Source organism: Cryptomeria japonica, chromosome 3 (assembly GCF_030272615.1).
Source record: "Cryptomeria japonica chromosome 3, Sugi_1.0, whole genome shotgun sequence".
Classification (NCBI taxonomy): Eukaryota; Viridiplantae; Streptophyta; class Pinopsida; order Cupressales; family Cupressaceae; genus Cryptomeria; species Cryptomeria japonica.
Window position 1 is genome coordinate 134,740,585 of NC_081407.1, and position 12,183 is coordinate 134,752,767.

Consider the following 12,183-nt stretch of genomic DNA (forward strand, 5'->3'; position numbering starts at 1 on the left):
CATTGTTTGAGTTGAGCTAGTTCCTTAAAGTGCAACTCCGGGTCCTTTTTTGTCAAATCTCTCTATCAATCTCCCAATAAATTCCACATAAGAGGTAATCTAGTCATGCCCCATAGTAACCATGCCATGCTGCCACCACTCGTGCAATGTCGTCAAGGTGCATAGCTGCATATTTGATGGCTTCTTCTTCTGGCATAGGGTTAAGCTGAAGATATGTGTCCACCTTTTGAACCCAAGCTCGTGTTGTGGTCTTCCCTGAAGCATCAAAATATGGTAGAGTAAGCTTCCCTACTTTCTTCCGTAATTCGAAATTTTGATTCCTGTCTCTGGCATGAGGCATATGTCTCATCCTCACATCCATATAATCCCGCACTGATATAGCTGCCTGAAAATCTAGTCTTCCACTCTCCTAATCTCTTATGAAATGATCTTGTAAATCGGTGATCTGAGGCTCATTCGCAGGCTATGCTAGTGCCCTAGGTGGGATGGTAGGTAGAAGAGGTCTAGAGCTCACCGTTCTAGTGGGTTGAGCTGCATGTCCAAAGTTGTCGCCCACATTTCCTCCTCTGTTTTGTCCATTTCCATTTTGTCCCCCATTATTACCTTCATCGTTCCCACCATTGTTTCCACCTCCAACACAAGCATTAACATTAACACCCAATTACCTAGCCATCATCTGTAACAACAGGTCCATTCGCTGATTTTGTTTCTGTGCTCTTTGATCTGCTTGTCACTGCCCCCGCATGAATTGTTCCACCATATTGAAGAATCTCTCCTCACCTGGATCCCTTCTCTCACCCATATTATCAATGTTTTGCTCTCCTACAACTCCTTGTTCTTCTGGACCTGTATTAAATGTTGCTCTATTTCTTTGTGTGTTGTAATGGTGGGTGAAAGGTTGCTATTGTTAATGATTAATAATGGTTGCTCTATTTTCAATTCATTTGCTATCGTTAAAGTCTTACACAACTTGGGACATAGACTTCAACAAAAAATAATGGTGCTAAAGTTATTGTAGATGAGACCTACTCAAGCACTAGGGGATTATGAGATTATTAATCATCCATTCAGCATTGCCAAACAGGAGACCTATGTATCTAAGGAATATTATATGGACAACCCAAAACTCCCATGGAGTTAAAATCATCCTATTATGCATCTAATTCAAAACAACCTCTATAAGATTGACATACAACAAAGTCCCAAAACTTAACCCCATGAACTAACAGTAAACTACTAAGATTCTCAAATGAAGAAAAAATCCAAATGAATACAAGAAATAATTGAAGAGACAATCCATGTGAAGGCAATAAAAATCTCCAATGCCAATGGTTTAAAGATTAATCCACTAAATGGAGATAACACTAGTTCAATTGTTCACTAGGAGATTATTATGATGAAGACTTCTATAACTGCAGAGCATTTTAAGGGTTAATGTATTTCAAAATTATAACTAACCTTCAATGTTCTCAAATATGCAGTCAAGTCACGGATAAGGCCTTCCTTCTGATCACTCCTTAGACATGGCTCAGACACAATTGGGCGATCATAGCTAGCAAGTCTCTCTTTTGTCACACCATTTTTGTTCAATGTTTTCCAATATATATCTCTGTTGAAGCCGCTTTTGATATAATCAAGAAGAGCCTGAAAATATGCAACATCTCTGTTACTGTTACGAATATATTCTCCACACTTACCATCATTATACAGATTTTAACTCATTCATCTAAATCGACGATTTTTTTCACCAACCTGGCAAATAATTACATCATCAGGACTTGTGTTATTATGCAGTTTTTGGTGCCATTCTTCCATCATGCCTCCCTTACAGTCATTATTTCGCTGAATAATTCAACAATATCAGTTATCAAGTATTTTCTGACCTATTCTAAATAATTTAGAAAACACTAAAGCACTACCTGTATCACCAAGATTTCATCTCGAATGCGTTGCCCAACATCACCTTCACCTCCACGACCAACTGTTGACATAATGAGTCGCACAAATTCTCGATTTTCTGGTTGATCTTGAAAAATTCTTTGTAACAAATTTGTAAGCTTGTCTTGTGCCGCGCTGATCTCACTGCATTAGCACAGAGTGAACTACAGTTAACAATCCTACATCTATGTTTTGTAAAGAACAATGTTATACACCATGTAAATGCAAGACAACCTATTCCCACAGTGACTGGCAAAATAAAATGTATAATAAAAATTAACTCTTTTTCTCATAACTGAAATCCAAACAACAATGTAAGAAACCATGAGAAAAAATTTCTCTACTTTTCTGCATTGAAGACTAACAACAAACAAAAAACCTAAACAAAAAGTTCAAGAGGGAATACACCAACGAGCAAAAAAGCCATAACCTGACTGAGCAAGCAAGTGGAGATTGTGTATACCTTGCTGTCGTATAAGAATCTTTGACAGTTAATAAATTTAAGGGATACTCGTTATTAATGCAAATGGGTTTTTCTCACTTTGGGAGTGAGTTGGTATAAGCCATATTTTGGCTGACATAAGCCGTCATCACCTTTTTCTTTTTCCTCCCTTCATAAATTTTGAGGTTTTCTTCCTAGTCATGCCACCATCAGATAATTGAAGTCGGTATCACAATTCCTGTGTGATGGATTAAGGAAGCAATTGTAATCTCTCATCAGTTCCACTGTGAGGGGTTTGCCATAGCCTCTGGAGCTAGTCTTGTATACTCAGACCTCATAGATGGGATTATCAGAATCAAGATCTACTCTTTCCAATCACCAAACCTAGGATCCTAACTTCGGTGCTGAATGTGGCGATTTATCATTATAAGTTTATTTCCAACCTATGCCACCTAGTGCATACCTATACAGCATCCTAAGGGTCATTTTATAAGGGCTTCTACCTATTGTACAGGCTGTACAGTGAATTGTAAATGGACTATGTTATTTGTAATATAAAACTGATTTATTGTTGTTGTTTAAGGGTTTAATTTGTGATCTGACACTAATTTATTGCTGACCCATTCTTTCCCAAGGTTTAATGCTGTTGCAAGTAATTTATTGCTGATTGTTAAGGATGTCATTTCGAGTTATAATTACTAGAAAGCAAATCTTAAGGTTTTCATAATTATTTTGGCATGTTTTATCATGGGATCTTCTGATTAATCTCTGTTATTTTGATAAACAAAAGTTTAAACTTTAAACTAAACTCTTAAAATTAATATTGTTGATCATTATTAGTGTAGGGTTTAGTATCTTAGATACATATTTTAGCATTCAAATTCAATTTTTCATAATAATTAAATAAATAAATAAATTGCATATTTTTCCATGGTTCTCAAATGGGGACATTATAATGGTATCAGAGCTTTGATCTTGCCATCCTATAACGTAAAAAGCTAACACTTTGATGCAAATCTACATTTTATTTTGACACATGCAAACTAGTGAAAGAGAACTTAGAAATTATCAAAGGGGAAGAATAAAGTTTCACGCACTTGAATCAGACAAAGAGGTCATGGGGGGCAAAGATAAGATAATGCCTATAGATAATATGAACTCTTTACACAAAGTTATTAGTCGAAGTCAAAGAGATATAGCCAGAGAAACCCAAAGATCCAAGAGGGAATCCATGGTCGGGTTAGTACAAGCATTGCAAAATATTAATCATAGTAAGACAAATCAAGTAGAAAGAGGCTCTTCAAGTCACAACCAAACTTCAATCAACCCACCTTCTACCATCTTCCAAGACAAGTTCTTTCAAAGGGAAGAAGAATAGCTAAAGGAAGAACCCTTGTGTCATCAAATAAGGAATGACTTCACTCATTGTGAATAGATGCTTAAACTGACTTACAAGCAGGTTTACAAATCACCAAGGCTGACACACATTTAGGGAGATCTTTCTCCCAACTCACCTACCAAACCAAATCTCCTAGACCTAGGCAAAGAAGACTCAATGTGGGGCAGGCACTCAAATGCTTTCATACTTCAAGGGCAGACTTCCAAGGCATCTTATAACATCCAAACAAACATGTCCCAAGCATTGGTTATGGTCTCTAGCAAGAGGAATGGTGTGACCCTTCACAAACACCCCAAAATCCTAGTAGCCCTCCTTTTTAGAACTGTCCTGAATATCTTTTGATATAGATCGGATATCAAGACTCTGAAATGATTTTTGCATACCCTTTTTGGAGTTCTAAAGCATATCAGAAACTTGGAATACGTTCTTTTGTAACAAATCAATCGAAACTGAAGTTTTACCCCTGCTCTAGAGCCCCAACTAGCCCTCTTTTCCAAAGCAAGTACCTCATAAATGCACACCAATCCTCAACCAATGGTTCCAACAGTTGCCTTATGTCTCCAAACCACCAATTCTATCATTTTTGGGCACCCAAACACTCAGTTTTTACACAGGTCCACTCAAACCCTCATTCTTAGGCCTCACATATGGAGATGTTAGGCATTCACCACTTCAAACATGCCCCAAAACTCAATCCCTAAAAAACTGAAAGAAAACCCATTTGGAGAACACATACATCACCAGATTTGGGGTTTTGATCTCAGTGGAATGGCGAGATATTTACATCTCTGTCCAAACCCTTGAAACTAGGTTTTCAGGACAGTTTTTAGGAAAACGCTCACAAAATACTGTGTACTCAATGAAAACTCACAAAAGCGGTATCAAAAGAAAGGTAATTCAGTCAGCTTTCAAATGGCACCAGTCTCAGATCATGAATCCACCATACAAGAAAGATGTGAACGGTTTTGCAGCACTGTTCCAGGAAATTGCAAAGAAAAAGATTCAAATTTTATTGTTTTCTTCACCTTTTCAGTACATTCACCAACAACCAACCTGCCTCAATCCAAAATGAGGCTATTTATGCTTCTCATGCCCCATTCCAATGATCCCAACTGATTTTTAAAAGGGGTGACCGTTGGAAAGCAAAACTACATAAACTTGCATTAAAAAGATGTTAAAGTTGGCAAGCAACTTTTACATCTTTTGACAACTTTTGACCTACCCAACATATGGACTCAAAACATCACATATACCCCTAAGACATATTAAAATAGACAATAGAACACCTATTACATCATTTCCACCCATTTTGGACACCATTGGAGTGGTTTGACCAACGTTGACCCAATCAGGACCTTATAGGTCTATATGACTCCATTGGCATCAAAGGCCTTCCAAATTGATTTGAAGTGACTACAAATGATTGGAATTGATCACAAATGGTCCTTAGGACCTTATTACATCTTGACAGAACACAAAATTTAAAAAAATATAACAAAAGCCTTTCCAAGGCATCAAAGTGACCAAGGTACTCCTACACCACTAAGCCAAGACATTCATAATGGTTTGACCTTGCAGGAATTTTGTGATCTAGGAATGAGGAATGGATAAAGGAGGGGAAGGAAAACTCAAAAAGATCAACCACATAAAAACATCCAAAACCTTTTCTAGCAAATGTACTAGATCTTGGTAAATTGGAGACCTACTTCTCATTGAAACCGTTGCTCGAAGTAGAGACAATCAAGTTCCCTGCCCTCTATATGGTTGGCCTAAAAGAGATAGACATGGTTTTAGAAGTGCTATGGTTGCACTCCCTCGAGGAATTCACATAGAACCATCAAACTATGGAGCTAAGATTCAAATTAGAGGCTAAAGAAGTAGTGTTTCAAGGAATTGGAAATGAAACCCCAAGAATTGTCTCAACTAAGGTGATGGAAAGGTCATTTTGAAAAGGACAAGTACCTTGGGTAGCACAATGTTTGTTGATAATGACAGAGTCCTCTATAGGTAAGAAATCTTATAATATTGATATTCAATCTAGTTTAGATATGCATAGTGCAGTTTTCAATGACAGACCCTCATGATTTCCACCACATTGAGGTTTAAACATATAATTGACCTTGAGAAAGGTTCCAAGCTGTTCATTACTACTCACTACCAAGATTCTGTAATGTCCCCTACTAGGATTTGGTCTAACTAAACCATAATTAATCTACTTTCAAGTGCTTACAACTTAAACTAACCTGATCAAGAGTCAAGGCTATCTTAACATGAAAACAAATCTGAGACATTCTTTCTTTAGTCGATCAAGTACTAGACAATTTAATCTTATTCCGATTCATTTATAAATCATTTACATTTATTAAATTACCAGTTTTATGAATTATTATATATTATTATAGAGTCGTTACTAAAAGATACTACATTAATTATATTTATTGTATTAATATTTGTTATTATATCAGTATCCATATTTATAACCCTTATATTATTCCTTATTGTGATTTGAGTATATATATATATATATATAAAATAATGTTACCAATAATTTATATATTTGCTAATAACCTATTAAATTGTATTCATTTTACTAATTGTATTAACAGTCTTTTATTATATTAACAACCTCATGTTGTGTTAACAGTATTTTATTTTATTAACAGAATCATGTGTGTTAATAGTATTTTATTTAACAGCATCATGTGTGTTAACATTATTTTATTATATTAATACTTGTATTAGACTGTGAACAGCCCCTATTATCATATTAATGAAATGCTATATTCTAACCAGTAAATAAATATTAAACAGTTCCCTACGTATTATCACAGATTTATACTTACCGTGGCAACTGTGATGGTTGCTGGTGAAAGTCTTACCTTTCTTTTCTCTCTTTTTCCCTGTTCTCTTTTATTATCTCCCGTGTGTCTCTTATCTTATTTTCCTGTGTGTGTGTTATATGCCTGTAACTAGATAACAGTTCTGATCTGAATTGATCGATAATAATTTCATTTTTATAAGCACCGATTATATATCCCCTTCTTTTTCCCTCTTTTTTCTGATTTTATATTCTCATAATTTTACTCGACACTCAACGCACTTACAGCTCAAGGATCTTCTGTTTTTTCCAATACTCTCCCCCCCTTCAACACCGATTTAATATGGCATATATATCTTTTGTTATGCCCCTTCACAAAGGGATGTGTCCCTTGATTTTAAATATAACCTTTTACAAGACGTGATTTTCACAATGAAGAGTCACTTTTCTTAGAAGCCGTTTTAACATGGACAGCTCTTATTGCTCCTTTTTGGAGATGTCACAAATTAATTGAAACTTTTCATATTAACCATTTATTACCAATCTCACCCTTTCATCATATATTTATCAGATTCGTTAATATTTGTAGTTGACTTTTATTACACGAATCATATTATAATCGACTTCATAAAACTCTTTGTCATATCGTATCATTTCATTAAGATATAATCTTTAACACGTATTTGATTTGAAATAACCAACTCACATCCTTGCCTTACATTCTGTCATGTAATACGTAACATGTGGCTGCTATCACAACTGTATTATTAACTCTCCAATGTATTGTTTTGTGACATGTCCTCTGTCTTAATACGAACCACATCTTCAATTATTTCATAGTCACTCTATTTGCTGTGTATACACTTTGCCATGCTGCGTAATGTTTCCATTTTCACCATATCGACTACTTATACTATTGAATTCTTTGGCCACTATATTTTCATTTCATTTTGTCTTCAATAGATCGCTGCCATCACAACAAGTGTGCATCTTCTGATAATTTATAATGTTGATTTGATATTTGCCTCGTATTCACCTTTATTTCAGACTGAATGAATTGACCACTGCTTTATACGTGGGATTATTTTGCCTTTTAGTGGGGAATAAGGGTCGATAGTAATATACATGAACAAATAAATAAATAGTTTAGATCCTCTTCAAATGTAAATACTCAGAATATAAGGGATATTACAAATAGATGAAGATTGGATTGCATAAAGACCACATCCTTATCGTTCTCCGCATCCATAACTAAGTGGATGAATTATGTACTCCAATTTCACTTAGTTGAAGAACTGTAATATTATAAGATAAAACTATAAAGTTTAATAATAAATATATTAATTAAAAAATAATAATATTTAATCATTACAAATAATCTTTGGTTTCATAATTATCATATTAATTACTAATAATCACTTTATTTAAGATATATATATATATAACGATCAAGGAGGGGATATGACAGTCTTATTATAATATTAATATTATTTTTATATTAATGAATGATTAATATTACTATTAATATTATTAATTACATAATAAATGATAATTTATTATTATGATGAAGAATCACAAAATCTATTATTGATTACATCACCAGGATGTGGGGTTATGACAACCCTCTCACTTTAGAGGAAAATTGTGAAGTCTCATAAATGAGACGATTTTCCCATATTATTAAATGTTAATTAATAAATGTTTTAATTATCGTATTTATTTAATCACAATAATCTAATGTCCAAAGAGGGGTTATGACAGATTCCTAAAAACACAAGAGATGGAGAAAACAATCAAGGAACTCTTGAACAAGGTCACATTAGACTGAGCACTAGTCCCTTTGCATCACTAGTGGTTTTGGTTAAAAAAAAGTGGCACAATGAGGATGTGTACTAATTGTTTTGCCCCATAGGGTATGTTTCAGAACATCACAGAATGTGAGCAAAACATAATAGTACACATGCACGAAACGTAGAGAACTCAAAAATGTATATTCATTACTACCAACATTACAATGTATCTTCAGAATAACATCAGTGTCACATAACATAGCATAACCCTCCCCCGCGATTGGGGTACACGGATATATATACACAGGGTGTCAACCAACTGTCGGTGCCAACCGTCGACCAACCGCCGACCCCTAAACATTTACTAACAAATACTAATTTTCTTGACATCATCCCCCCCCCCAAAAAAAAAGAGCGCTGTCTCCGGACGACATACAACAAAAATGGGGAAACTATACGAAACTATACAAAATAAATTAAGCAGTTGGGGCCGAGAGAGCATCCCTGATGAAGAAGGTGCAGGTGGGGTCGATGCAGCCAACTGCTCCCTCAACTGGTGGACCTGCTGAGTTCGTCGCTGGAGGTCCCGCTTGGCTAACAGTTGTCGTTCCCGCGCGGTCTTGACCATGAATACTACCTCCATCACCTCCTTATGCTTCTTGTCCACGTCCTCCAAAACTGAAACAAGGAGAGTCTCCACTGCTTCTCGCTCAACCCTCTCCTGGGCTAACTCACCCTTGGCCTGGACCAACTGCTCCTCTAAGGTGATCACCCAAGTCCTCTCCTGGACTAGCTCCTCCTCAACTACCTATAGTTGGGTGGCCAACTCTTTCCAAGCAGTGATAGCTGCCGCCTGCTCGACCTCAGCCCCTATTGCTAAATGTTAGGCCCAACAGAGCTCAAAATAGCTGTCCCGAAATGCCTACTCAGCCCGCCATAGTAGAGCATGCATCCTGCTCTCTCCAACTGGCTCCCAACACCCCCACTTCGCCAACATGGCAGGTGTCTCCATATCAGGCCATCCCTGGGAAACAAAACATCTCTCAAATTCTGCAACACATCCCCCTGTAACAAATGCAATCAACTGCATGACTGCCTCATCCGTTTGTCCCAGAGCCAATTCCTAAACTAAGGCCACCATCTGTCATGTACCTGCCTCCACATCTGCTAGGAACTACTCTACAGCACTCAACTCACCCTGGATTGCAGATGCCACCTACTGATTGGGCCTGATAACCCTAGACTCATCTCCCAATACTGCCATATCCAGTGGGGGATCCCTCTCCAATTCCCTCTCATGTGAACTTCTGGCATCCAGATCCACAATCTCCAACTCCAACCCTGGCTGATGTGGTGAAGGGGGCAGGGGTCCGATGGGTACCATGGGGGTCACCTGGTAGTGGTCCAACCAGGCATTCGTGGTAGTATCAAGAGTCTCCACTGCTTTCTCCGTGAGCCTCTCCTGAGTGTCCAGTGGCTCTGTGGTCATCTCTTGCTCGCTCGTTGCCTCAACTGCTGGCACTACTACCCCAACTGTAGGTGCTACAAGAGAAGGGAGTCTAGGCTCCATGTTGGGAGGTGTCAAAGTGGGTGGCGTCTGTAACATCCCGAACCCTGACACAAGTATGGCCCCAAGAGTCATCCCTGAAGTAGGGAGTGGAGTCATTTCACTGTCAACCTGTGTAATGTTCCTTTGCTAATGTACGGCAAGACTGTGAATGTACGGGGTGTGACCGTACGGTGTGGGTGAGGGTGTACGGTAGAGGTGAAGTGGCAAGCGAGGGTGCTACGTACGGTGAGGGTGTGGAACTGTACGGTGTAGATGAGGGTGTACGGTGGAGATGTATGGTGATGATGTAAGGTGGGGTGAGATGTACGGTGAGGTGAGATGTACGATGGGAAGGTACGTTAGGGGATGTACGGTGGAGGTGTACGTTGGGTTTCAGCGGGTGTGCGGTGAAGGGTTTGATCTTCCGTAAGTAATAAATTCTGAATACTATGAATCCCTTATGCATGTATATCAGATTAACAAATATGCAACTGGAGAAAGTAAACAATGATGAGATTCAAGATTTGCCAGATCAGGAACGAGTACAAAGAACAAAATAGACTGAGGGGTGAATCTCACCGAAACTGCAAATACCAAATAGGGAGGGTCTTTCACCTCCAAAATAGCGGATAACAGATTTCCAACAGGAATTCGCACAATAAAGAAAAATACCAAAATTCGCATACCAACGCAAATGACAAACTCAGCCATAAATATGGGCTCCAGGAACTTTCTCGAAGGGTTACAAATAGGTCGACACGACCAAACTAAGACTTGACTAATCTAATTAAATAAAGGGCCCGAAAGATGTGTTATTAAATTTGGGCCTTACAATAAAGTATTTAAATTTATTATTTAATTATATTGGGGACATCACAACCTGAAGCAAGGCTAGAGAAAAAACAACCTATGCGACACGACCACCACCTGAGGGCCTGACATGGGTGCGTGCTGCAATTCCTAGGGTACTAGTACCACTAGAGGGTGTGGCAAATGGTGAGGGTGCTACCCCACCAAATGGTGCCACACCCACTGTACCCTCCGCTACATTGTTCAACGCACCTTCAGCAAGGCCACTACTCACCTCCCCTCGACTCACCAAATGGAAGGTATCACTTCCCCTACTACTCCTGGAAGAAGTATCCTCTGACTCTTCCTCTACCTCTGTGTTGCTATCCTCTTCTACTGACTTTGGCTCACTCTCAAAAGCAACCACCTGCCGCCATCTCTTCCTGCTGGAATGAACATCCCCCCACCTGTAAAAGTATCTAAGTAGGTCCAATAAAATATAGGTGCTCACGAAGGGTCCACGCGATTCTGTGACTTCCACACATGTCGGTCTGAGGGTACCTGTGTTCGGACGACCTCCAAAAAAAGTCCAATGGCATGAAAGGGCATATAGAAGGCTTTATGTTTCAGTGTGAGGAAGTCATGACTCCTATCCAACAGTACAGACGCCCAATCATACACCATACCATTCCTTAACCCATACATCAAAGCTATCATGGGTACAGCTGTGTTGGAGGCTTGGCATAGGAGATGTTATCTTTTGCAGTTCAACACTTCTCCGGATTGTTGTCTGGATTTATATGAAGTCAGTGAGGCTCCTTTTGTGATGAGCAATGCGCTCTAGGTTGTTGGCCTTCCTGCAAATGCAAACCTGTTGATGTGTCTTTTGTACACGACCAAACACAGAATAAAATACCTAAAGGTACCTTATCCTCTCTTGAATAAAGCTTCTGAATGTTGAAGATATCGCAGAAGGATGAATCGGAGAAGCTTCAAGGTTCTGTTATGTAGGATCTCTACTCGTGGATAAGCTCTTCGCGGTACGATGTGATTTTGCTGGAATCACAAGGGGACTTACACTCGATGACCTGAACGTCTGATTTGTTGGAATCACAAGTCCTATTTACTAACTGAAAGACAAACAAATGGCAAAAGATGCAGGGTTCAAGAAGTCTACTCTACTACCTAGAATGCGAAAAGATGGATGAATGACTAGGTGGAGTCCTACTGGGCTGGGTCTCACCATCAGGTTGAACAATTCAACACCAACTCAATGCGACTTCTAAGGGATGTTTCAAATATGTCCAAATCGTACACCATCAGATATTGATCACCATTAAAGATAATGCGTGAACAACAGAGGTGTTATGACTTGGAATTAAGCTCATTCTATGCCAGTTGACCACGCAAGGCACTCTTACAGTCAGCAAGAGGCTAGTGGTCCGGACTAGGTGGATT

At 38.4% G+C, this 12,183-nt stretch overlaps 1 protein-coding gene across 1 annotated transcript in view; it reads right to left on the reverse strand.

Moving 5' to 3' along the window:
- The window catches only part of LOC131027322 (alpha-glucan water dikinase 1, chloroplastic), a 262,802-nt gene that overhangs the window by 133,549 nt on the left and 117,070 nt on the right, over positions 1 to 12,183 (reverse strand). The window contains exons 12-14 of the mRNA XM_057957336.2: positions 1,920 to 2,082; positions 1,753 to 1,842; positions 1,459 to 1,644 (exon numbers count right to left, since the gene is read on the reverse strand). Of these exons, the coding sequence (XP_057813319.2) occupies positions 1,459 to 1,644; positions 1,753 to 1,842; positions 1,920 to 2,082 (439 nt within the window). The remainder of the gene's footprint in view (positions 1 to 1,458; positions 1,645 to 1,752; positions 1,843 to 1,919; positions 2,083 to 12,183) is intronic.